At 36.4% G+C, this 27608-nt stretch overlaps 1 protein-coding gene across 1 annotated transcript; it reads left to right on the top strand.

Annotated features, from left to right (window-relative positions):
- The first annotated feature begins 5846 nt into the window (after positions 1-5846).
- Positions 5847-22611, top strand: AMSH1 (associated molecule with the SH3 domain of STAM 1). Its single transcript, XM_059597175.2, has 14 exons — positions 5847-6219; positions 12202-12266; positions 13371-13446; positions 13530-13709; positions 13935-14029; positions 15095-15203; positions 15273-15319; positions 15557-15938; positions 16123-16212; positions 16290-16352; positions 16450-16524; positions 19201-19263; positions 21951-22003; positions 22118-22611. The coding sequence occupies exons 1-14, from the start codon at positions 6106-6108 to the stop codon at positions 22290-22292; spliced, it is 1587 nt and encodes a 528-aa protein (XP_059453158.2). The 5' UTR covers positions 5847-6105; the 3' UTR covers positions 22293-22611.
- The last annotated feature ends 4997 nt before the right edge of the window (positions 22612-27608 follow it).

The following is a 27608-nucleotide window of genomic DNA, read 5'->3' as shown; positions in this document are numbered from 1 at the left end:
AGTCAACTGGGAAGAAAAATTTATCCACCTAAATGATCACATCTTCTACAATCCCTCTAGGCTTCTTAATCGAATGATCAGCTAGTTGCATAATCACTGTGGTAGGCTTCAGCTCCCCTAGGCCGAGCTGCTAATACATTGAATAGGGAAGTAAATTCACACCAGCTCCTAGATCTAAGAGTGCCTTATCAATCTCTCTTTTTCTGATAATGCATGAAATTGTAGGAGCCCCAGGATCTTTGAGCTTTGGAGGAGTATTGTGCTTAATCAGGGAACTCACCTGCTCAGTCAGAAGGACTTTTTTGGGGATGTTATTCCTGGTCTTCCACTTTTGAGTACACAAGTCTTTAAGGAACTCGGCATAGCCAGGCACTTGTGCGATGGCATCAAGAAGAGGGAGACTGATTTTCACTTGTTTGAACATTTCCATTATTCCTTGTATTTTCTCTCCTTGTTTTCCAAAGTGGGATGGTGCCTTGAGATGTTCTGGGAAGGGGGCCCATGGCTCATATGGAATCTCTGGAGTGGGCGCTACTGATGATGAAGCCTCCTTGCTTACTTGCTTGCATTTATCATTCTGCAGATTCTGTACAACCTCTGTGTGCTCATCCTTCTTCTCCTCCACATGTTTGTCAACTATTCTTCCGCTTCTCAAGGTTGTGATGGCTTGAACTTGCTGATGGTATGAAGTGCCCTAATCTACCATGTGGTGCCCCTTAGGATTTACCACTGGCTGACTTGGAAGCTTTCCTTCGTCTCTTCTATTGAGGGTGTTGGCAAGTAGTCTGACTTGAGCTTCGAGCTTGGCAATGGATTGGGAGTGTGAGTTTACTATCTCCTCTTGAGCTTTGACCATCTGCTTTATTTCACCCGCCAGGTCACTCATTATTTTGAGCACCTGATCCTCAAGATTAGACTCTGGTGCCTGATATTGCTACAGTGGAGGCCAGTAAGTGGACTGAGGTTGATAGGGCTGCCTGTTGGATTGAGCTTGATTCTGTGGCCTTGGGGCTGAGTTGCCTGAATGTGCATTCTTCCATGAGAAATTTGGATGATTTCTCCACCTTGGGTTGTAGGTATTGGAGTACGGATCATTACTCGGTCTGGAGAAAGCTACATTAACCTACTCATTAGCAATATCAATATAATTTCCAGTAACAGGGCAATTATTTACATGATGCATAGGACTGGAACAAAATGAACATGGTTTAGGTAGTGTGTGCGTGTGAGCAGCATTAGGAGCAAAACCAGCAATCATCCATTGATCTAGCTTCTTGGTGATAGCCTCAACCACTTGGTTAGCCATATTTGGGGGATGGCCTGCTTCATACAAACTCTCTGTCTTGATTGCTTTAGGTGCTGGAGCCCTTTGTCTGGTGGAAACCTGCTGAAGAGAATTGTTACTCAAATTTTCAAACATAGCCCATGCTTCATCTTCGCTTTTTAACATGAAAGTTCCCCCACATGATGCATCTACCATTTTTCTATTGGACTCGGTTTGGCCATCATAAAAACACTGCACTAGCTGCTATTTTGGGACAGCATGGTGTGGACATGATCTAAGCAAACTCTACAGCCTATCCCAAGTCTCATGGAAATCTTCTCCCTCATATTGGGAGAAACTAGTGATAGCTCTCCTAGTGTCATTGGTCATTCCTATGGGAAAGTACTTCTTAAAAAATTCTTGTTGCAATTGAGCCCAAGAAGTGATAGAATTGGGTGTTAAGGACTGGAACCAATGTTTGGCTTTTTCCTTGAGGGAGAAAGGAAAAAGACGCATCCTTAGGGCATCCTCAGTGAATCCATTCATTTTAGTGGTATCACAAATTGCTTCGAAATCACTGAGGAAGTCATAAGGATTTTCAGTGCTAAACCCTAGGAAGGAAGGTAAACTTCGTATAGTGCTAGCTTAATTTCATAATGGGTTGTCGTAGTTTCCGGCAACCGAAGACATGTGGGAGTAGTGTAAGTGGTAGGAAGATAATGATCTTGCAACGCTACGTGGTTTCCATCCCCCATGGTCTCAGTGAAACACTCTTTTAGCAAATTAGAGTTCTTTTGGGATCTAATTTGTCTAAGGGTGCATTCAATTCCAAGGTCGCAAGAAATTAATGGAAAAGACAAAGAACGACAACCTCTCATAAACTAAACAGAAATTTAAAAATTACAGAAAGAAAATAAGCTAAAAACATAAAACAAACAAAGCTCACAAACGGCCTTAGATGCACTTAGGGTTCTGGATGCAAGCTGCCGCAAGTGCGCTCAATCGCACGACAGGGTGCGCTCGAGCGTATTGCCGCAGATGGGTGCGAGCGCAAGAGGAGAGGGCTCGAGCACTGCTGGCTCAGTGCCTGCTAAAGTGCGTCCGTGCGCTTGATCGCACTCGGTCTGCGCTCGATCGCACTCACAGAGAAAGCAGCTTACGGACTTGTTTGCAAATTCTAAAAAAAATAAAAACCAAACACAAAACAGAATTAAAATTAGCAACTTAGAACTGAAAAATAAATTACTAAGCTAAAATCAATCCTTAAAATTTGACAATAAAACCATTAAGCAGTCCCCGACAACGGCGCCAAAAATTGATGTGGTATTTTTGTGACCAAAAATATCAATTGAAAATAACCACTCGCAATAGGACGAATCTTTGTAGGATATGGCTATATTGAGGGTGTCGAACCTCAAGGACTGCAGGAGTTTAAATATAAAATTTAAAAGATCAAATTTAACTTAATTAAAAGAGTGTGATTTGTTTGTGTGAATTTAAAGTGCATAAAATAAACGGAAATAAAGGAAGTAAATATATGAGAGAGAGAGAGAGAGAGTAGGGTATTGATTTTACCACTATCCGCACATCAATGGTTAACTATATTTAATTTTAGCAGTTCTTTTTATGCATATTATAAATTAAACAAGAAAACATATAAAAATAATTTCAAACAATCAACGGAATAGCATAACCCATCTTTGGTTAGTACGGATCGTCTACCTAAATTACACTAAACTAGGGTGTAGTACGATCCGTCTTTTATAGGTATGGTCTATCTAACCCTATTGATTGCATGCCAATTAAGAACCATTGTATAACCATCATTCTTATAATCACATAAAATAAGAATGATTTGAGTTCAATAATAGTAAAATAATTTCTAAGACAAGATAATAATTTTACTAATATTGAATTGGAATTAAAGAACAATTGCATTTAATATGAAGAGCAAAAATCAATTGTCGCAATCCTCATAGTTATACAATCAACATGCATAAATAGAAAAACTAGAAATTAAATACAATCAAACCATTGTGCTTGGAAATGGTTACATCAATACCCCACACTTGGGTTTAGCTGCTCATGCTCTTCTAAGCTCCAAAGACAATTTTACTGAATTTTTGCTCTAGAAAGCGATGTGTTTGTTTACAATGTTTAGAGCCCTATTTATAGGGATTTGGAAAACCCTAAAACCCTAGAAATCCTCTGAAAGTCGGAAGTTAGTCTCCCAATCCAATTGGGAGACTGAAAACCAAGTCCATGCTGGAAAAGGACTGCTGCCGTGCTGTACACGCCCGAGCGAGCTCGATCCGAGGTCTTGTGCGCTCGAGCTTAGCTTTTGTGAGCAGAGCGCAGGCATGCGCTCGATCCCTGGCTGCAGATGCTCGAGCGCAGTGCGCTCGATCCCAGGGGTGCTACGATCGATCCTAGATCCAGAATGCTCAATTTGTTGTCTTTTTAAGCCCAATTTTCAATGGTTTGTCAAATGAGACCTGAAACACAAAAACAAAACAAAATCAAACAAATAACAATGCTAAGGAATTAATATATGTAAATGAAGGGGCTTGAATGTGCAACATTCAGCGTTTATCAGCTACTATGATTACATTGAAGCATGGTCAAAAGTACTTCTTTATCAAAACAATAATGATAGTCATTCCTGGTATCTTTGTTTTGATAACAATTTCAGCAGTTAGCTCCTTATTTGGTTCAACAGATGGTGGCAAAGTCATGGGATGATTCCTGAGATTTTACTCCCAGAACTTGCAAATGCATTACAGCAGTTCTCTACAGCCTACAGAGTTAATGAAGCAGAAAGTCAATTTCCTTCCTTGCTCCATATGGCAAAGAAATATAAAATCCCATGGCTCTTCAAATGGGATTATGTCATTGATCAAGGAATTTGCAGAAGAAACAGATATGTCCACTGGTGGGACAAATACAACATTCAAAAAATCCTTTCATCAATACAGAGAGAATTTCCTTCATTCACCACTCAAAGTCAATTCTTGACAAGCAAATCACATCTACAGATAGAAATTGCAGCAGTCATGGCCCAAGTCCAATGTAAAGTAGACCTCAAGGACCTTTGCAGAAGCCTTCTCCTTAAAGTAGAAGGCATTGAAGAACAAGGAGAACAAAGCCCAGCTTCGTCCTCCTCTTCGACAAACCAAGTACAGCCCATTTACTAGGAGGCCCAAGACCCCTATGATCTTAGTGAAGATTGAGACTTAGAGAAGCCCAAATACAGCAATCATTATTCCAAAATATAGCAAACACTATTCCCAAATACAGCACTGTTCATGTTAATGTTTTGGCGGTCATTACTGTTCACGTACTGTTCACAGCACTATTCAACACTATTCACCCAACAAATCACTGTTCATCTATATTGTTCAGCTTTTAATTTTTATTTAAAGCCCCTTTAGCTCCTGTAAACGCAGATCGGATTCTTCCGAACTTTGAACTACTCTTTTCTCTTCTCCCTCTCTGATTATTAGTGAAATCTCACAATGTGTATGTCAGAGTTTCATCTATGTATTACAAAATGTTTTATTCAATGAAAGCTTCTTCAAGCTAATTTTACAGCATCATATTTTTGTAAGTTTTTATTTTCATATATCTTATTTTCATTATGTATATTCTTGAATATATGTTTCCAATTGAAGTAGATTCAACATTTCATATTCATATTTATGTTTATATCTTTGTGTATCCTTCTAGATATTCTGTTCATATTCAGCCTACAATCTTATCTGCAGTCTCTGTTTAAATATATATATATATATATATATATATATATATATATATAAAGGCGGTTATCGGTTATAACTGCATTTTTATACCCCTTAAAACCACTAACCAGCCCTAGGTAGTTAGCGGTATTTAATAACAGACTACCAAATCGGTTATCGGTTATCGGTTATAAGCTGTTAGCGGTTGTTGGGTTGGTTATAACCGACCTGCTTGAACACCCCTATGGAAAGTGTCACTTACCCGTGAGTTAAAACATCATGCTTTTTGGCATTTTTACAGCACTTGCTTTTGTTGTTTAATACTTATGTGTCATCCTCTCTAAGAGCATTTTCAATGGAGTAGTCAAATTTTTATGCAAAATGGCTTATCAAAACTCACTTTTATCTAGTTTAGCTAATAAATTTTTAAATGCATCCACATCCGATTAGCTATATTTTTATCTATATCATTTAAATATTATTAAAAGTGAGAAAAGTTTTGGGAAAAAGAGAACATGTGAGAGGAAAAATGGGAAAAGTTTTGGGAAAAAGAGAACATGTAGAGAAAAAGTAGGAAACTATTTGGGAAAAAGAGAAAACATGTGAGACAATAAAAAATAAAATGGCTCCCTTAAAAAATGCTGCTACATTTAGCTTTGTTTTTAGCTTTTCCAATCAAATATTTATTTTACATTTTCTTTTGGCTATTCTAATGTAGTAAATTTTTTAAATATTTGAAGAGCTATTTTAGATAAAAGTAACATTTGGCTCTTCCATTGAAAATGCTCTAAGTAGAACTTTAATTTGTGCCAAAATTCTAAGTTATTTTCGTCGCAACTAATTTATGGATTGCGCGTGCGATTTTCTCTTTGCCACATTTACCCTCGTGAGAAACCCAAATGACCTTCTTTCTTGTATCGGATCGTACCCTCTCTGATCCCTCTCCTGTTCTACGAGCCCAAGTCTCCATTGACGACCACGACCGCTCTCTAAGGTGTCTCCCTCTCAGATTTCGAGTTCAGAGTGTCCGAAATTCCCGATCCCAAACAAATGGTGCTTGGCTAGTAAGAAAAGAAAAGACAAGAAAGGAGCGGAAAAATTAAGATGGAGTTGTCTTCTGAGAGGATTAACGTCGCCGATAGTGCTCGGAAGCTTGAGGTTAACAATCGGATTTCTCTCTGGTATTACTTCCGGATCGCCGACACTATTCTCAAACAGGTTTCACAGCCTCCTCCCCAAACTTTGTTGATAATTGTGAATTTTCACTTCAGGGTTTCGTATTGGTATTCTACAATTTTATGAATATTGTTTTTGGATTGTTTTCCAAGCCAGGTTTGAATTATTCACGCTGTGTGCAGTTTTTTTTTTTTTTTTTTTTTGGGTTTAATTTTTTGATTAAGTGTTAAGGTTTAGTTATTTTGGATTGGTAGGTAGCTGAACACAGTGTGTTGGGGAAAGGATTTGTTTGAGATTTTGATGAAGGTAAGACTGGTTGCTTCTAGTGGGGTGAAGTATTAATGCACTTACTAGAGTAGTGCATGTTGATGCATTGGAGCCTTTCTTTATGTTGTATGGTTAGGGACTTAAGCTATGATAACTTTCTAGTGGGCGGTTACATTGGCTGTTCATACACTCAGACAATTTGTTCATGAGGATAATTGGTCACTTTCACCTTATTGTGAAACTAGGTTTCAATTTCACCTTATTGTACCTTGCCTAACCTTAGAACTTGAGGCTGAGCTTCTTATGGAGTTAGACGTATTGAAGTTGCATGGTAAATTTGAATGAAGTACGGTTTTCAAGTGATAAGTGGCTGTCTTAGGAGAATTAATGAGAATCACAGGTAGGCATTATAGGGAAGGGAGAAATAATGTTTTAGAAGTGAACTGAAGGAGTATCACTTCCGGATTTAGATGATTGAGCATGAACGTCATAGCCATGGCTTGGTGGAAGTGCTTTTTCTATGGCGACAGTGGATGTGGTGGGTAGGCGCCATACCCATGACTTGGTGGGTTCATGACTTCGGTGGGTTATGGATTTGCACTGAAGAGTTCTTTGGTGGTGGGGGTTGGGTGACGTGATGAGGAATCCGTGATAAGAGAGAAGAAGAGGAAAAAAAAATTTGGGTGCTGAGGATGAATGTGTTTCGATGAAGATGAACTAGAGAAAGAAAGAAAAAGAGGGGAGAGAAGGAACAATAAAATAAGAAAATGAGACCGTTTAGAAATTATATTATATTACTAAAAGTTGCTACAGTAAACTTTCATATTTGAAAATTTACTGTAACAATTGTAGGGAAAACTTCTATTTTACAAGAACTGCTGGAGCAAGAAAATAAGGCATAATAGCTAAATTTAGCTAAAAAAACTAGTTTATACTTTCTACTGGAGATGCTCTAAGTAGTCTTGCTTAGTAATTATTAGAAAACCTTTTCTTTTCTGAGTAAGAGTTTTTAATTTTACCATATTATTTTATAACTACAATTGTTATCATTTTTTATCATAAATATATAGAGTTCTTACGGAAGTCCATGGTGTGGAGTTCCTTTGATGTTAACCATATGAATGACGTTGGATATTTCTGCTCCATTCAATCACTTATTTGCAACCCCCATATATATATAATGAAATTCATTAAAACCAAAGGGCACACCCCCAAGTACACAATAAATATACAAGAGCTCCTAGCGAGAAAAAGAACATAAATCAAGAAAGTCATGAAAACTATAAATATGAAAATAATCATAGGCAACCAGCTATTGGAAAAAGGTATAGAAATATAAGGCTTTCAACTCCGTCACTGTCGTCTCACTGTCTTCAAAGCTTCGGTCATCTTTTTCTCCTCAAATACACCACATTATCCATAGTGGAATCATTTTCAAATAGCTTCACTTTGAGGACTACAAACTTTCCCTCTCCAACAAGCAAAGAGGTCTCTCATCCAGCAAGGCATGACCCATCCTAACTCAAATAGTCGAAAAATAAAACTTCATAAGGCACTAGTTGTCTCACAATGGAGTAAATGGTGGTTAATGGTTTCCCTACTCTCATAGCACATACAACACCAATCTGCTACAATGATATGCTGCTTTCTTAGGTTGTCCATAGTGAGAATCTTATCTAAAGTGGCCAACTAATCGAAAAAAGCCGCTCACAAAGGAGCCTTACTCTGCCAATACACCTTCAAGGAAAGGGAATGCTATCATGGAGGATTAAAACACTATAGAAGGATCTTACATCAAACAATTATTTCTTAGAGGGGTTCCAACAAAGCTTGTCTACACTGTCTTGTCTTAATCTAATAGAATACAATTGATCAAAGAACGGCGAAAAGAACTCCAACTCCCAATTATGTGCTGCTTTAGCAAAATTGACAGTCCACTGAGGGGAGCCATTAGAGAATACAAGGTGATCAACCACAAAAGTATTCCTAGACGAGGCAATGTTAAACAAATTCTGAAACATTTCCTTTAGGGGATGATCCCCACACAACACATCATACCAAAAAGCTAATCTTGGAGCCCTCACCCACCTCAAATCAATTGTGTCTTGAAAACACGTCCCAACCTTTCTTGATGAATTTCCTGAGACCCACTGCATAAGACCCATTGACTCCATTGGAGCCCCATCCACCTTGACTACCATATTTAAAATCCACTATCAATCTCCAAAGTGCCTTTCTCTCAGAAGCATAACCCCATAATCACTTTCCTAATAGGGCACGGTTGAACAAGAGCAGATTGCGAACCCCCAGACCCCTCTCATAGAGTGGTGAACACACCTTGGACCTGCTAACTAAGTGAAATTTAACCTCAACTTTTGGAGACGTAGAACACAAATTTGTTTATTTGAATCAAGCTTTTGAGGGGCTCATTTTCATTCCTCCCCACAAGAAATCCCGTTGCAACTTCTCAAAACGCTTGGCAACGCTAGCTGGGAGAGGAAACAAAGACATAAAGTTGGTAGGCAAATTAGACACTAGGGCTGTAAAGATGATGTCGGCCAGCTTTCCTCTCCCTGTTGGTGGAAGCAGTTGTATCTCATACCTCCCCATAAGATGACGTCGGCCACAATGGATAGAGGGCTATTATTAGGTTTTTGGTGGGGTTGAGGAATAATGAAGACTTTGTAATGTCTCATCTCTTGTTTGTGGGTGACATATTGATTTATTGTGAGGCTAATAGTGAACAACTCCGCAATTTGTGTCATCTCTTTTATGTTTCAAAGTGGTGTCTGGTTAAAGATTAATTTATTATTCCAGTCGGCGAAGTGGATGATGTAGAAAGTTTGGCTAACATCTTTGGGTGTAGAGTAGGAATGCTATTGATGAAGTATTTGGGTCTTCCTTTAGGAGCCTCATATAAATATGCTTTTATATGGAGCGACATTGTAGAAAAAATGCAAAGGCTTTTGGCTAGTTTGTATTTGTCGAAGGGAGTAGGTTGACCTTGATTAAAAGTTCATTGTCCAATTTGCTGACTTACTATTTGTCTTTGTTCCCCATTTCGATTGCTGTGGCTAAAAGGCTAGAAAAACTTTAGCTAGAATTTTTATGGAGCAGTATAAATGATGAATTTAAGTTTCATTTAATAAATTAGTCGAAGATTTGTTCTCCAAAGAAAATGGGTTGTTTGGGAGTAAGAAATTTGACTTAGTTTAACCAAGCTCTTTTGGGTAAATGGTTATGGTGTTTTGCTATGGAGAGGGAGGTTTTGTGGAGATAAGTGGTGGAAGCAAAATATGATAGTATCAACAGAGCTTGGTGTTCTAGGGATGGTAGTGGGGCCCCTTGGAGTTTGAGTGTGGAATATATAAGGAGGGGGTGAGGAGTTTTTTTTGAGATTTGTTAGATATGAAGTGAGAGATGGAACCATGATAAGGTTCTGAAATGATTTATGGTGTAGGGACTAGCCACTAAAGGACTCATTTCTAGAGTTCTTTAGTATTGCTTGCTGTAAGAAGGTGTGGTTGGCGGATAACTTGCACTTTTCTAATGGAAATATTCATTGGAATTCATCTTTATCAAACTTGTGCATGAATGGGGGGTAGAGTTGGTGACTACATATTTTAATGTGTTGTATTCTCTCAAATTGAGACACGATGGTGAGGATAGTATTTGGTGAATACCATCCAAGAGGCAGAAGTTTGAAGTAAGATCGTTTTATCAAAAGTTATCCACTCTGTCTAGAGACCATTTGGAGAGTTAAGGTTCCATCGAGAGCGAGCTTCTTGTGTGGACAATGGCTCTTGGGAAGATTTTGACTTTGGATAACCTAAGAAAGAGAAAAGTCGTAGTGGTGGATTGGTGTAGCATGTGTAAAAGGAGTGGAAAATTTATAGATCATCTTCTTCTCTATTGTGCAGTGGCACGAGAATTATAGACTGCGATTTTTAGCCTTTCCTGAGTAGAATGGGTCATGCCTAGAGGGGGTGGTAAAGTTGTTGGATTGTTGGAGAGGTCAGTTGGGAAGAAGTTCCATTTTAGACGTTTGGATGATGTCCCCTTTGTGCTTAATGTGGTGTATACGGAGAGAGCAAAGTACAAGGTGTTTTGAAGATCACTAGATTTCGGTGAATGAGTTAAAACAACATCTTGGTCAAATTGCTTTATATATGGACAAGGGTGTATAATATCTCACAATATTCTAACTTTTCTGGTTTTGTTGATTTTTGTACTTCTTTTTTCTAATTAAAGGAATTTTCTCTTGTCTCTGAGGGGTGGCTCCATCGGCTGGGGACCATCTCATGAAGTGGAGGGCATTAGTTTGAATCTCCCTCCCATTGGGGACATAAAATTACTTATAATTTTTTTTTTTTGATAAGTAATAGACCAATTTCATTTAAAGAGTAAGGTGTCCCTAAGTATACAAAAGGAATATCTTAACTAGAAATAGTAAAACAAATAAGGAAATTTCTATAGCTAATCAATAGAGGAGACACAAACGCCGCCGTTCAAAAATACAATGTTTCATAAAACAAAGATAAAATTTTTCCTAGCGTCCTCTCCCTGTCCTTAAAGTTTCTATCATTCATTTCCTTTCATAAACACCAAAAGAGGCATGTAGGCACCATTTTCCACATTGCAACACTCATTGGCCTGTTGAGGACCACCAACATTCAAATAAATCAAAAACCCATCTAGGCATAACCTAGGACATCCAAAAACGACTGAAAAGAGCACTCGAAATGGCGGAAGCCACATCACTGTGAAGAAGAAGGTGGTCTACAGACTCCCCATTCCTCTTGCACATGCAACGTTTGTCCATTACAATGATGTGTTACCTCCTGAGGTTATCCAAGGTGAGGATCTTGCCTAGCGTTGCCAACCACGTAAAAAAGGCCACCCTCGAAGGACCTTGAGTCCGCCAAACAGTCTTCCAGGGGAAGCAACTACCTTCAAGAGAAGCCAGAGAGCAATAGAAAGATTTGACCTTGAACAATCCTCTTTTGGAAGGAGTCCACTGCAACTGATCTTCACATCCTCTTCTCACACTAACTAAATGCAACATCTGGAAAAATGAAGCAAATATATCCACCTCCCAATTATGCGACGCTTTAGCAAAGTTCACATTCCATTGGTTGGAGTCGCCTAAAAACTCCAAATTAACCGCAATAGAGGCATCCTTCACACAAGCAAGACCATATAATTGGTCATGCCAAAAGTTGATCCTAGAACCATCCCCCACCTACCTCAAGAGAACACCACCCTCTCCATAAACTGCCATATTTAGAGTCCATCGCCACTCTCCAACAAGTATCTCATTTACCAAAGAGAGCACAATTAAAAAATTAAAAGAGTTTTCTCTTGTTAGGGTTGTGCCCCTATGAGCTTTTTAATGAAATTCGTTACTTTTTTTTTTTTTTTTAAAAAAAAAAAAAAAAAAAAAAAATTATCAGACTAAACCTAATAAACCAAAAACAACTGAAATTAAAGCCTTAGCTCACCTATACTGATCATTGGAAGCCCTTAGTATTTGATTTTGAGGGTGTTAAACCACTTGGGTAGACTGAATAAGGGTGGAATTCCCCATCTCTTTGAAATATTTTGTTGCTATCATAAATTTGGAAATGCTTCTTTTTCTGGACGTGTATACTGCCACTTGCGGTTTGCTTACATTTGCAATATTGTAATACTTATGTTATTTCTTGTTTAGTTGTCCTAAATGGCCTCTCTGATTCCAGTTTACTCATTAAATTGTAGGCTGACGTCTTTCGAAGAGAGAAGAATATTATAGATCTGTACATTATGCTTTTAAGATTTTCAAGGTAAGAAACATAGAGCAGTTCACATTATCCCTGTTTTGATTTATGATCTTAATTGGCTGGTACCAGCCAGATTAGGGTGTTTGGCTAACCACAAACCTGGTTCAGTTCTAATCTAAATTAAACCTGAAATAAAATTATGTCAATTTTGAATTTATTTTATTTAACTTCCAATTTGTCTGGATTTGAGTTAGAAAGTTTTGGTTTATATGCAGTTTGTCTAAATTCAATTTAAACTTGTTTCAGTTTATATTCAGTTTGTTTTGACCACACACACACACACACACACACATATGCATATCTTATACAAATCTACCCATCAAACCGATATTTTAATGCTTTGAAAAATAAAAAAATAGCAATAAAAGTTTTGAAGAGTCAAAACATATTAATGACATTAGTTGGTAATTACATAACCTAAATGAACACGTAAAAACACCAAACTCACCCACACACACACACACACACACACACACTTGCACATATAAAATTTACTTGCGTTCTTTTTTCTCACATCCACTTTATGATTGTCTGCCTTAATTTTGAAACCACATTCTGATGCCTCATTGGGAATTATTGTCAGCCTTGTCCTGTCCATGAATTCTTGGATTTGTTCGTTGTGCTTTGACAATTTTTTGGTTTTTTGGATGAGGTGGGGGGGAAGAGAGGGGAGTGGGAGGGAAGGAGTGAACATTTATTAGGTTGAAAGTCCAAAATATCTATATGAGGCATTTTTTTTTTCTTCAAAATTATGAATGAAGAAAATAAACAAATTGTTGGTGGGAATATGTATATGGAAATACCAAAATTAAAACTAGTGTTTGGTTGAAATATGTATGTAAAAAAACAAATTTAAACACTTGCTTTTGGTGGGAATGTGTGTTTGAACGAACCAAATTTGAGACTAATTTTACGTAAGAATATATCTGGTCCAATTTTGAATAAAAGATTAGAATCAGTCTTCGGAAGAAAAAATTTACCGAACTAAAAACAATTACAACCAATCATACTATTCACAACTGGCACAGTTTTGTGACATGCCAAACACCCTCTTTTAAATATATTCGAAAAATGCCTCTGGAATTACTTTGCGTTCTTTGATTTCAGTTTGGTCTCTGAGACATTACCATGCCATCGAGATTACAGAGCATCTCTTCAAAGCCAAAAAGTTTATTTGAAAAAGGTAACACTGTCTGTTCTATCATATTAAATGGCATTTTTTGTTACAATTTTTGGGGCACAATTTGATTTGATGTATTCTTTTAGAAATTTTTGATGGCATTGACTGAGCTGGAGGAGTTGAAGCCTGTAGTGCAGCAGAAGATCATTGAATTAAACAGAAAACAAGCACATCAAGTAAACGGGCTGGGCCAGTTTCATCAAAATAATTCATTACATTGGTCTCCAGTTAAAAAGCAAACCTTAACTAATTATGATGTAACAAAGGTACAGTTTCTCTGCATCATATTAGTTGAAATTAGTATCTCCTTTCAATTTGCTGAATTGTGCTTAGGTGGCAACCTTGATTTTAAGTTTCAATTTATTACTTACTCAGTAGTCCATGCAGTGACCTTTTTTGCTTTCTTTCCATATTTCTCCTCTTATTTGTTTCATTCCGTTGAGATAAAATTTCTGCTTCCATATGCTCAGTATGCTTTCTACATCTGACAGGCTACAAGACCAGCTGCACCTCAATTCAACTATCAAGGTTCAAGGGCTCAACAATTTTCATATGCCAGGCCTGTGGAAGAGCAATGCCGCAAGTTGTAAGTGATTTAATATTCTAAAAGGGTTCTCCTCAAAGTGGTTGGAGTTGTTTTTGCAACTATAAATGTGCTGCACATACCTACTCTTAGTTGTAATTATTTCTTAATTGAGTTGAGTTGTTTTGTTTACCGCATCTTTAAAGTCATATACTACTGGGCATCATTACTTACAGTTAAACGGATACTATGTTTGCATCTATCTAGGACTGAATCATGTTCTCAGTCTTTTGCGATTCTCCTTTGCCCTATTGTTTGATGCCATCATTCGCTTTTTATTTATCATACAGGAGCATTGCGGCTAATAAAAATATGATACTCTTGTTGCATTATAAAAGAAATAAATAACACTTGATGTAAAATGCTAATGATATCGACCATATTGTCTGCCATGAATGTTGTATGCATGCTAAGAAATAAATAACCCTAGATTTGCTCATTTGAATGAAGCATGGGAATATCTTGAATTATTTAAAAACATGGTTTTTAACTGCTTATATATTCACAATCTGGTGAATTTTTAGTGCCCATTGTGTGCTTTTTCAGTCTGTCAGTTTATTTCAGCTACATTTAGTGGTAAAATAATGAGTGGAATATAGGTAGAACTCAACTCAACCCGTCTAAGCCTTAATCTTCAATTGAATTGGTTTCTATTAATCATGACACCTTGTGGGTTACTCTAGCATATATTGTAGATTTAGCATCTTTGGCTGAGCTAAATAGAAATGGTAACTACATGTATTAATATCAATTTGACCTGCCAACACCAACACTCTTCCAGGTGAGGTCAGGGCATGTGAACATGAAAATGCTGTTTGGAGCCAACTTAGTTTAAAGCAGTATAATTCAGCGGGAGAAGAGTTTCTAAATATTTTAAACAAAAATTTATGTCAATATTTCTGTTCTATATTTTATTTGTCTTCTTATCAATGATTTTCATTGTGCATGTCATAATGAAGAAGTTTTTTTTTTTTTTTTGATAAGTAACAATAAAGGAGTTAGATTTTGAATTATATCTGGATCCTTTGGTGCTCTTGATTACTAGCTCTTTTGCTTGCTTGCTTGTAGATCTTTAAATATGATGCGTCCGAAGGAGGAAACTCTCTCTAGACATTCTATCTTGGGTCCGAATGGGCTTTCTGGGCAGTGGCAGCCACCTATAACTGCTGATAAAGGGGTAAGACAGAATCTAGTGATATCTTTTGCCTCAATGCAGGTCCATGCTGACATATCTGTTCTTGATTAGGTCCAATATCCCAGCATCATAGACCTGACTCCAGTTGAAATCCCAAGGTTTGCCTCTAGTTATGTTCCTCTCACTAGGGTTGTTGTGCACCTCTAGATAGATTAAATCTTAGTAAATGGGAATATATAAAAAGATACTTTGTGCAAAGGCTGTTTCATTGTAGAGAGAAACTTGTTTAAAGATTAAATTTTCTAGTCAGTTCTCTCAACATGATATCATGTTGTTTATGTTTTGAAGAGTTTATCGCTCAAATATTTCATGTGGTTGTTTTTCTGGGTGAATAGCCTGCAGAAAACCATAGATGGACTTGCAATTACAAACGATTATAACAACTCAGAACAAGAAAGATCAAGTCGGGAATCAATTCTTACCCAGAATGATAATACCCAGATGCATCGTCGTGAGGGACCTTGCTCCTTGATTTCGTTTGAAACAACAGAATCCCCTACTCAATCAGATATTATCAGACAGCCTTCTCCTCCACCTGTACTTGCTGAAGTACAAGATTTGATCCCTGCAGTGTCACAACCTTCTCCAAATGTACTAGCTGAAGTTCAAGATTTAATACCTGCAGTGTCATCCCAAGTTAGTGAGGCAGAACGTGGAATGGAGACTTCCCTACAAGATAATTTGGTTCATGCTGAATCTCCACTGCAATTACACATTGTGAGATTACACTTGACAATCTCTCTCTCTCCCTCTCTCTAAATTTCTATTTTGATTCTTTTTTTCAGGAGTGGCATGTACGTGTCATTATATTTTTCTGATGATGACAAATTCATGTCTATATTAATTGTAATGACGTGAGTACTAGGTGTTATCTTATTCTAAAGAATGTTTCTTTTTGCAGTCAACTGCAGTTATGGAGACCTTTATGAAGCTCGCTAAGTCAAACACAGATAAGAACTTAGAAACATGCGGTGTCCTTGCAGGTTCACTTGTAAGTGCTGATAAAGGTTACTGTTTTTGATCCAACACTTCTTAATCTTAATGTTTTCCAATATTTCTATCTTGCAGAAAAACAGAAAATTCTATGTTACGGCTCTCATCATTCCTAAGCAGGAATCAACATCAGATACTGTATGGAAATCTCATTCGCATTTTACGGGGCTATTTTTTTGACTGCCATCAATTATATATCTACAGCAGTTATATTAAATTTGTACTTTTTGATCAGTGTCAGACGACAAATGAAGAGGAAATTTTTGAGGTGCAGGACAAACAGTCTCTTTTCCCACTTGGTTGGATTCATGTGAGTATGTTATAATGCTCTGAATTGAATGAAACTTATCAAACTTGATTACTCTTATTGCCATAGCATCTAGATTGTACCACACAGTCTTATGGCTAAAGAAGGTTTCCAATAATGCATATTATGCATTCCATTTTTCACATTCTCCATTTGTCTCCCCTCCCCTCTTCCCTTTTCTTTTCTAGTATATGAAACCTGTAATATCATCGGGTCTAGTTAAAATTTGATAGTTTGATCACGAAAATAGAAAATATTTTTGGTTCTTTTTAAGGTTGGGGTGCTCATTTGGTCTGGAACCCAAGCAACCTGACGGTACTAATGGCCCAACAGCATGTGTTGGTTATGGATTTTAGAAGTACCGACCAGCGTTTGCTCAGTTGCTGGTTTTTGGGGTCGGTGAATATGATTATACCAATCTGACCTACGGTATATACACACTTCACAATTTACACTACCTATCATCTGTCTTCTCTCTCCCCTTGCCAGCGAAAACCAACTGGCATTGTCGATTCTCACTGTTACCTCTCTTCAACTGTTGTCTCTCACCTCCATGTCACATGCCTCCTAACGACTAGGTTGGCACACCAGCGACCCATAACCACCAGGTTGATGTTGCTTACCTCCGCCGCCCCCACCCCCCCAAGCCACTAGATTGGTGCTTCTAACAGTCTCAATTACTAGATAAATTACCCCCTCATTGCCCCCAATGTCCAGATTGGTGAAAGGTAGTCTCTCTCACCTGGTAACCCCGCATGCTTTCGTGAGTCAGCCATCCAACTACTTGACAACTCTTCATTCACTTGGGGTTGGTGTGGTTCAGTGGCCAAGCATCGATTGATTGGTTTGGTACTAGTTTAGGATTGTCAATGACCATGAGGCCGAAAACCGATTGGTGCTCAGCCCTAGTTGTGGAGGAGTCCGCCTTCTTGGACAGACTTTGGCTCAAAGTCCAACCTTATTGTTGAAGGGAATAAAACTTTGTTTTCTGGAAAACAAAGATCAGAAAATGAAATTTCAATACCATACAACAATCAGAAATGCCAACAGTAAGTCAAAAGCCCAAAACTGAAGTTAGACAAACTTGATAAGCAAGCTGTAAGGAAAAACAGCTTCTTGAAAAGTCTAACAATCAAATTGCTGATGAGATGCATTGTGCTTACATGATTGGAGGAAAGCTTAGACATGAGACAAAGGAGAACTTATAGGCAAGGAAGTTAATAATGTGAAGATAAGCTCAGCCTAGGCAGTGCCTAAAGAAGATGTCAAGCTACCTGAAGCTTCTCTGAGACTGTTCATGTTGTTGTGCTGAATCTCATCCAGGTCTTCAAAATTAGTTGGATAAGTCAAAGTAATGTTGCTTCATGAGGTTCACATTGAAGCCTTGGAGAACAATAGTTGGCTTATGAATCTGTAAGCTCCTTGTCCCTGGTAAGGTTGAAATTATAAAAAAGAAGGTTGGAGATGTCAACATTACAGTGAAGCAGATAAACTGGAGGGGGGGAACGTCAAACTAGGGCGGCCATATCTTTTACACCAGTGGTTCCTAAAATTGTCATTCCTGAAAAATTCAGTGATCCAAGTATGAAGAGAAAGAGATTCCAAGTTCATGTTTTCTATCATATTCTAAAGATGCAATTTCAGAATTTGCAAATCCTACGACTTCAATGCTTCAATTCTGGAGGTCGAGTTCTTATTGCATGTATCACTGCTTCTGATTTTCAACATAATGGGCCAGGACTTTCTGAAAGATAACAAGCTTTTCACTTCTTGGTGGGGAGAGTTGATGGGAATAAAGAATGAGTCGAGAGGAGAGAGATAGAGAGAGAGAGAAACCGAGGAAGAACTTACAGACATAGAATCTTCTAGAAAAAATCTTGAACTTAACTAAGAAAGTACCTGTCAATAGTCTAAATAAAGAAATTTGTGCTGGAATTTCAGGGAACTACAATTTTCATTTGAGACCTTATGACATGAGCTCTGAACAAATATGCCTTGCCTTCTATGGATGCCACATTAAAAGCTCCAAATTGCCAGACATTGTAAATTACATGGGAAAGAATGGCTGACCCTTCCTCATTGATGGCTTCAAGCTATTTTGAAAACTACATTACACAACATCTAGTCCCACGTTGATGTTTGTTTCAGCACCCTACCCTGCATCTGAGTAACTGAGCATTTGCTTTCTGCTGATTTCTTTTTATTTATTTATTTTTGGCTGTTGTTTTGGGGTTGGGAGCATATATGTTCCTCTCCATTTTTTTTTTTATAAGTAATATTGATTGTCAAACGCGCAGAGGGGCGCAACCCAAGTACATAGGATGTACACAAAGTATTCCCTACTGACTAGAAAATGAATTACAAAGCTCTAAAAATGTTCGTCTCCATTTTAGGAAGCACCTAGTTCAAATATATAGCATATTGTGTATTGATGAGCCATTTTGTTGTCAAGCCCCAAAATAGACTACAGAAGTATAGAAATGAGTTGAAATGAGTCCTTGTATAGATTCCTGGTTTACTTAAGAAAGATCATGTAATATGCTATTAACATTAAGATCTGTGATGTCTAATTGCATATGGCCTAGTGCCTCATCTGTATATCATTATAATGTTATGCGTTAAAATGTAACATGGCTTTGATGCTGACGGATTAGTAACTAAACTTGGTGCAATTTCCAGACACATCCTTCTCAGTCTTGTTTCATGTCGTCGGTTGATGTTCACACTCATTACTCATATCAGGTGCGTGCTTCTTCTGCTTATTATAATAATTATCATGGTTGCAAATGGAAGTCATTAAACTTTATTTTCTCATTACTCATTATCAGTTATATGCATCTTCATGTTACCATACATGCATGCAGGGACAGAACCATGATGTTTATTTGAAGGAGGGGTAGATATATTTATAAAATAAAAGCTTTTTTTATGTTGTTTACCTTAGTTACTGGGAGGTTATCTCTTTTAGCTCTCTAGGTTCATTCCTGAGGACATGTGAGGTATTCTCCATTCTAATAAAGTGACACGTATCGCTTAACTTCAAGGGTTGGCTCAAGTGATAAAGGCTTTGGTCTTGGTGGTGTTTTCATTAGGTCTAAAGTTCAAATTCCTTTGGGTGTAAACAATTCCTTAGGGCCAACCCACTGGGGGGTTTCTCGCTAAAAAAAAAAAAAAAAAAAAAAGAGGTGTTTCTCTTAGCATGTGAAAAGTACATGTTTTTTTTAATAGCATGTGCTTCGTACATGCTTTTTAATAGCAATAATAAGAAAGCATGTGCTTCTCACATGTTTTAAGAACACATGTCACTTTATTAACTTGTAGCTAATTTTTGTTTTCTTGGCGAATGATAATATTCTCTCCCTTTTTTTTTGTTTTTTGTAAGAAAATATTAACTTGTGAAGATCAACTGGAATAAATAAAACATTTGTGCCATATATAAGACCTGTAACTTATATAACAAAGTGTAAATAGTCCAAGGTTTACGTTACGTTTGCACTAGACTAACATTTTGGTATTTATAAATATATGTTTTTAGTTATGCCAAAAAATACATATTTTTAAATACTTTTTGCCTTGTGACCAAATGAGAGACTAGTTAAATTTCTGAATCGTTACAGGAGCAAAGAAAAATGATAGAAACTATTAATGACGTGTTCATCAAATATGATTTATTGCTCTTTCCTTTTCCAGAAGAGTTATTACTTTTCTTCGTCTGTATATTCCTGTACATATTATTTTAAGAGAAAAAGGACAGAAGAGCTAAGAGATTGATATGCACTTTTTCTTTCTATAAGAATAGATATGCGCTTGGTCTAAAGAGACAAGCGATAAATTTTAGACTTTTTTTTTGGTTGGTTTTATTTTGTGAGTAATTTGATCCTACAATCAAGGATGGACCTTTGGGGGGAATGATCCAGAATTGTGAAAAAGAGTAGAAGAAAATATACAAAGAAAAACAAATGTTATAAATTTTTCCATCTACCTTGGCATTGACCTTTTCTCATTTTTCTTCTACATCTTAAAGAAAAAAGTATATATATATATTACCTTAGGTGTGATGGTGCATTTTCGAGGAGATCACTTCTTTTTAGCATAAAATCCATTAGGGTGAAGTTGGGTAGCTAGAAAATCTTTGTTTTTTAGTCTCTACTTTTTTTTTTTTTTTTTTTTCAAAATAAAAATATTAATAAACAATACAACATACAAAATAAGAGAATAAATTCAATTAGGTCGTGGTGTAAATTGGGTATTTTATACATTTCAATAGGAAGCAGACACCTCAACTTGAAACACCAAAAAATAACATAATCCTTTACATCAAATAATTTTCCTTCTCTTAACAAAATACTTCATAGACAAATTACATATGGATAAAACCATCGGAGCCATCGTCTTGATTAGTTTTGGAGACTCCGGTGTTGAGGGCTTGAAAAGTAGGTAGGGGATTTGGTAGTGGGTGGTGGGTGCTGGGTTAGAACGATTGGAAAAGTCTATGGGATTGATTTGAATTAAAGATACAGTATTTTCATCTTCATTGTATTTGTTGTTTTTACATGATTTGTCAAATTTCTATTGAAGGCTGTAAAATGGAGTTTTATACTACATCCTGATAGACAAGGTTCTCACAAAATAATTAAAACTATTTTCAACTTTGTCACATCAAAACACATTTTCAAATCAAAAACAAAAAATACCCCCTCCCCCAAAAACACATTAACAAAATACGCCTTCATAAAATTATGAGATTGTGACACTTTATTCCTCATCATGAATGGGAATGTAGAGATCCCTTCAAAAGACCCATATAAGATTATGCGGAGGCTGTGTGAAAGATTGTTAACTTGCTTAAATCAAAAAAAAAAAAAAAAATTATTGCCTGTGCATCCGTCCCTACATGCATGTTACAGATGGTAGGTATTTATGGCTGAAACCTCTTCTTTTTCTTTGGTATTTGATTAAAGTGCTTTGAAGTTTATATGTTGTTTGTCTAACTTCTAGATATCTGGAAACGTTGGTCCTAATTCCCTATAATCATTGCTATAAAATATTTGAACTTATAACAAATTAAGGGAAAGATATGTTTGAAACCTACTTCCCCTCCTTTGCCTCTATAGTGACCTCACCTAACAAAACATATATAAGTTTTGAAAATTTTCTTGGCCAATGGTCTGTGGACAAAATAATATCTCCCCAACAAATAAGATGAGGGTGGATGAGTGAGCTGTGTATTTACTTGTCAAAAAAAAAAAAAAAAAATGAAAAAGGAATTTTCTTTGCCAATTGGTAAAGAGCTTGCTGTTTGTACATTTGGAGCCACTTTTGGGATGATGACAGGAAACAATTTCATTTCTAACACAATGGAGGGAAAATATTCTATGATGCTTTATGAGTTCTCTATAGCTTACACAAATGCGTATTCCTTCTTCTAGATTATGTTGCCAGAAGCTGTCGCCATTGTCATGGCACCAAGAGATGGTTCAAGGTATGATCAAGATCTCATAGAATTGGGATTCTGCTAGATAACATATATTTGAGAATTATCCTTTCATAAATGATTACTTATGCTAGATAATCTCTTCTTTATTCATCTGTACAGAAAGCATGGCATTTTCCGGTTAACAACCCCCGGTGGCATGTCTGTCATTAGACACTGTCAGCAACGTGGCTTTCATCCACATAGTGAGCCTCCGGACGGCGGGCCCATATACAAGAGTTGTACAGATGTTTACATGAACCCTAATTTAAAATTTGACGTCATTGATCTTCGGTGATGACAATCACAACATTCAGATGGGTAATATTCATGATCTAATTGTTCATATACTCTGCTCAATAATATTCACTTTACCATTACAGAGCTGTTCAAAAGCTAGAATAGGCGTGTGTTTATATACTGGTGCTTGTATAAAAGATAGGAGAAGCTTGATCAATCGGCCATCAAATGGCAATGGAAGCTCTGTGCTTCGATATATGATTTGTTGAGATTGCATGGAAACAAAACCTTTTCTTTTGGATTACAAATTGTTTTAACAGAAAGCATCATTGGACATGAATGAGCACATTATGGAGATGGATTTTGTTGCTGGATCACTTTATGAGTAAGCAGCTACTTGCATTTTTTGTTTTTTTGCTTTATCAATGAAATTAATTTTCTGGATTTTCCCTCATAAATGCTACTCTTATGGCCTTTATGAAGATGCCAGCTTTGGTCCACAAATGAAATTGAGTGTTCATGTCCCCAATTGATAGTTCAATCAGTTGTGGACCACGTCTAATGAAGTGGAGGTCACTAGATCGAATTCTATTTTCTTTTCTTTGTGTGGACATGTCAAAAAAAAAAAAATTGAGTGTTGATGGGCAATATCTGTCTGGCTGGTCCGTCCTTTGTTTTCTAGAGGAGACTTCATGGGTACGTCAAGCTTTTCAGAACAGTTATTTTTTTTTTTCAGCAAAAGTAAAACCATTAACAAACAACTCAAAATACAAAACACTAAAAATTACTTTCACCTTTATATCATATTATAACTAAAAAGGTGAAAAACACAATTTAAAAAGTTTTACAAATTGACCCCAAATTTATCTTTCCTATGCAAGTGGTGCGTTCCCTTCCCTCATTCATCTTGCTTCCTTTGCTTTTATTTTTAAGTTTTTGGGATGACTCAAATTTTATTAAAGAAAATAAATCACCAAACAAAAATAGGAAGAAAAAAAAAAAACAGAAGAAGCGAACCGGTTACTTATAACATAATACAGAGGGGAGAATGTACTGAAAAAACCACCATTGCAATTTGCACTCTCTCACTCACATGATGGGGAATCATTCCACATCAGATGGGTGAAGCATCTTCCGTAAGTGAGGTCCACTGGAACAAGCAACCAACAAGATCACACTGTTGATCAGAGATGGATGATGAGGAATCAAGGCTGTGATGGTAAAGAAGACAAACGTATGAATATTGTTGATTGTAGCGTACGTCACAGGCTACGAATTCTGAGTAGAAGATGGTAAGTGGGTCCCAATGGTAGGGAAGTGGTTGAGAGGGTGAACCATGAAAGTGGGAAAGGATGAAGCATTGCCAGCAGGGTCTCCTTCTCTGTGTGTGTGTGTGGTCAGGGGCTTTTGTTTCACATGGACAGGTTGTTTACATGTTTAGCCGTTTAGGTCAAAAAGTTCAAAGCATTTGGAGGCCACTTGGGTCTGTTACCTTAAGGCAGTTAAGGGGGGAGGCCCCTACCTCCCATACTAATGCCATCGTACAGTTTTCCCATCATGTCTGTCATCTGGTCTCTCTATTTTTTGGGTTATGAGATACTTCCATTTATCTTTCTTGTCAAACAAAAGTCGCTGAGTAATTTTAGAAGTTTTTTTTTTATTTTTTGTCATTCTAAAAATGAGGTAACTTTTAAAATTATAATTTTATCAAAATTTAATAATGATCAATTACAAGCTTAATAGTAATTTTAAGAGCAACATCATTCTTGAATGAACATAAAAAAGACTTGTAACATTACTTCACGTTCCTTGATAAAATTTGAAAATGCCCAATGACCCAAGATAACACCTTGAGGGGGTGAATAGGTGTTATCTCAATAAACCCAACAATCACAACCAATTCAAATTTCACTACTACATATAATATCACCAAAATCAAGCAAAACATAAAAGAAAGTAGGCACATGAATTTGGTGCCGAAGTGGAAACATTTTGAAGTATTTTTTGAAAGTTAAACAACTTTGAGGGCAGTCAATCCCATAAAACTTAACCACTATAGAAGAATAAATTATACTTACAAAATCCTTATATGAAAAACCTGACTTGTACCCAACAAACAACCTATTTGTCTTCTCAACTATAGTAGCTCTAGAACTACTATTTGAGGTTGTTGCATTCAAAAAGGTGTAAGTCGTGTTCGAACAATGACTAGGGTTTTACAACTTATCGCATGAGGCATTTGAACGGGATTACAAACATTATTGCGATTGAGTGTCTTGCATCTAGCTTGATTATTAGTGTTCGAACTGGCTTCGAACATCCTTGAGATCGGAGCTCATGGTAATTATTTGCGAAACACTGTAATTCTGCCTCTTTCGAACCTGGTGCGATTGCCCATTGCAATCAAGACTTTCGGGAGCTTGAAATTTGATGCCTTTAAGTCATTTGTTCAAACGTCTTGTGATCATGACTATGATCGTTGCATTCTAGAACCCGATTCTTGGAGAGCCTTTATGATCTCGTTCGAATGGACTTGCTATCAGGGCATCATGCCTTGAATTCCTAAATAAAATTTTCTCGTTTGAATGCCCTTCGATCGAGGTTGCAAATAACAGCTTCTATATTTAATTTTGTACCAAGGTTTTGAACCTTAACTTAAGAACCAACTTAAACACTAAACCTAGACTTACAACACAACAAGTTTTTATATTGAATTTGCCAATGACATAAAATCTAACACCATCCTTGATGGCCTCAATGTCTCTGGCCTATAATGTCAGTATGGTGGGTCAAATAATCAATAACGAGTCGACATCAATTGTGCATGTTAAAATTAAGTGGAAAATACACTTTACTTCCTCAAAGCATCACTACTTTGAGATTTTAGTCTTCAAAATTTAAAAGGTGACACTCACCAAATTATGATAATCTAGCCTATTCATTAAGTTTTTGTCAGTTTGGACGGAATGTAAGTTATGTGCGACACATGTGAATCTTTAGCCCATAAACTCCCAAAAATGCTCCGATGGTAAAGTGCTAAAAAATAAAAGATTAAAATACAAAATACAAAATAAAAAATAAAATAAAAAATTAGGAGGTGGTTGATCCACCCCTATAGCCGGCTAGGGACTGGCCAAGCCACCCTATGGGCATTGGGGGTGGCCGGCTACCCCCATTTGGCCAAAGAGGGTGGCTCAACCACCCCTTATGCTCGACCTGGGGTGGGCCAAAACCACCCCCAAACCATTTGGTGTTGGTCAAACCCCCCCTATTTGGCGTTTAGTGATGGTTTGGCCACTCTCAAATGGCCAAAGGAGGGTGGAAGAGCCACCTCTAACTGGCCGTGGGTGGTTTCGGCCAGCTATGTTTTGCCCTTCGGAGCCACCCTTTATGCTCGACCTAAGGTTGGCCGAAACCACTCCCAAACCATTTGGTGTTGGTCAAACCCCCCATATTTGGCCTTTAGTGATGGTTTGGCCACCATCAAATGGCCAAATGAGGGTTGAAGAGCCACCTCTAACTGATTGTAGGTGGTTTCAGCCAGCCATGTTTGGCCCTTCGGAGGTGGTTTGAACACCCCAAGCCGATCATTGCGTGATCAAGCTACACCTAAATTTTTCTCTTTTTTATTTTATTTTATTTTGTATTTAACCATTTTTTTTAGTCTTTTTTTTTTTTTTTTCACACTTGACCCTCCTTCCCTTCGGGGCAATTTTGAGAATTTAAATGTTTAAAAGTCAGGTGCGGTGCACATGATTTAATTTCTATCCAAAAAGATAGAAAAGTTTAATAGGTGGGCTAAATTGTCACAGTTTAGTGGTTTGTGGGGTTCTAGTATCACTTTTTAAACTTGTGAGGCTAAAATGCCAAAGTGGTGATATTTTGGAAGGTAAAATGTTTTTTTTTTTTAATAAAAAAAAAAAAAAAAAAAATTAATAACATCAAGTTTAGAATAGGGAGCCAAACATTGTTATTCCTGGTCAATTAGGGTTTTGAAAGAGGAAGTTAGAGACCAAATAAGAGAGAAAAACTAAAAAAATAAATAAAATAAATAAAAGAAAAAAGAAAAAAAAAGAAAAAAGAAAAGTGGGGTCTAGATCTTATCATTTCACTCTGCTGTCCTACTTTTCTCTAAGAATTTGCTCTAATTTAAAGATTTTGACACGTCAAGTGTCAATTCTATGCAGAAAAGTTAGTTGGCCACCCCCCTCTCTTTTAAAAAAGAAAAGAAAAAAAAAAAAATAAATAAAGTCTACGTACCCTCAAACTACCACCCAATTGATAATGTCTTTTCAAACTTTTAATTGTGACAATGTCCTCCATAAACAACTAAAACATTGTCAATGTCTCCTTCAAGACTAGCAAAAAAATAAAAATGTTCTTATATATTTCTCAATAAAACAAAAATACCCCTATAAATTTGAAAAATATATATATTATTTTTTAAAAAAAAAACGAAAATTTTAATTAAAAAAAGAATTAAAATTTTAATACAAAAGTGTCGATTTTTTTTTTTAATACGAAAATTTTAATTTTTTTTTAGAACGGAAATTTTTATTTAAAAAAAAAAAAATTTTGTTAAATTCTGTTTTAAAAAACGAAAATTTTTATTTTTTTAAACGTAAAGTTTTATTTTAAAAAAAAACTGAAGTTTTTATTTTTTTCAAAAAATTATAAAATAAAAATAAAAAACGAAAATTTTCAATTTTTATAAAAATATCGATTTTTTTTTTTTTTTTTTAGGTTTTTTCTAGAACTTTTATTATTTTTTTAAAATTTTTTTGCTAATGGTAGTTTTATCATTGGGGGACATTGACAATGTTTTGGTAGTTTGAGAAGGACATTAATAATGTTTTGGTAGTTTGGGAGGGACATTATTACAATTAAAAGTTTGAGAGGAACATTGTCAAGTAAGTGATAGTTTGAGGGGGGTTTGTGGACTTTTCCCAAAAAAAAAAAAAAAAACAGCTCACAGGACATTAATTAATTAGTCTGACGTGGTCTGCTAGTAATTAATTAGATAGTAAGTAGACTAAGCAGATATTTGAAATCATATGAAAACCTATGGTCCTAATTATCGAAATTGAAAACTTAAAAAGCTAAATTGAAATTGCATGAAAACCTATGACCTAAATTTGAATTTTTTTTTTTTTTTTCCTTATATTAATGAAGTATTGATGGATCAGTATCTTGACCTTTTATTTTAATAGAGAGGTGAAGATTTAAGTAACCTTACATTATGGAGTTCCTTAGAAAATCGATGATCATATTCTCTAAATCTTTATTTAAAAAAGAAACCAACCTCTTTATATATATATATGACATAATTTATGAAGGTACCAGTGGACACATCTAATAGCCATTGATTACAGGC

Source organism: Corylus avellana, chromosome 7 (assembly GCF_965113065.1).
Source record: "Corylus avellana chromosome 7, dhCorAvel1.hap1.2, whole genome shotgun sequence".
Lineage (NCBI taxonomy): Eukaryota > Viridiplantae > Streptophyta > Magnoliopsida > Fagales > Betulaceae > Corylus > Corylus avellana.
This window is presented reverse-complemented; position numbering and strand designations above follow the sequence as displayed.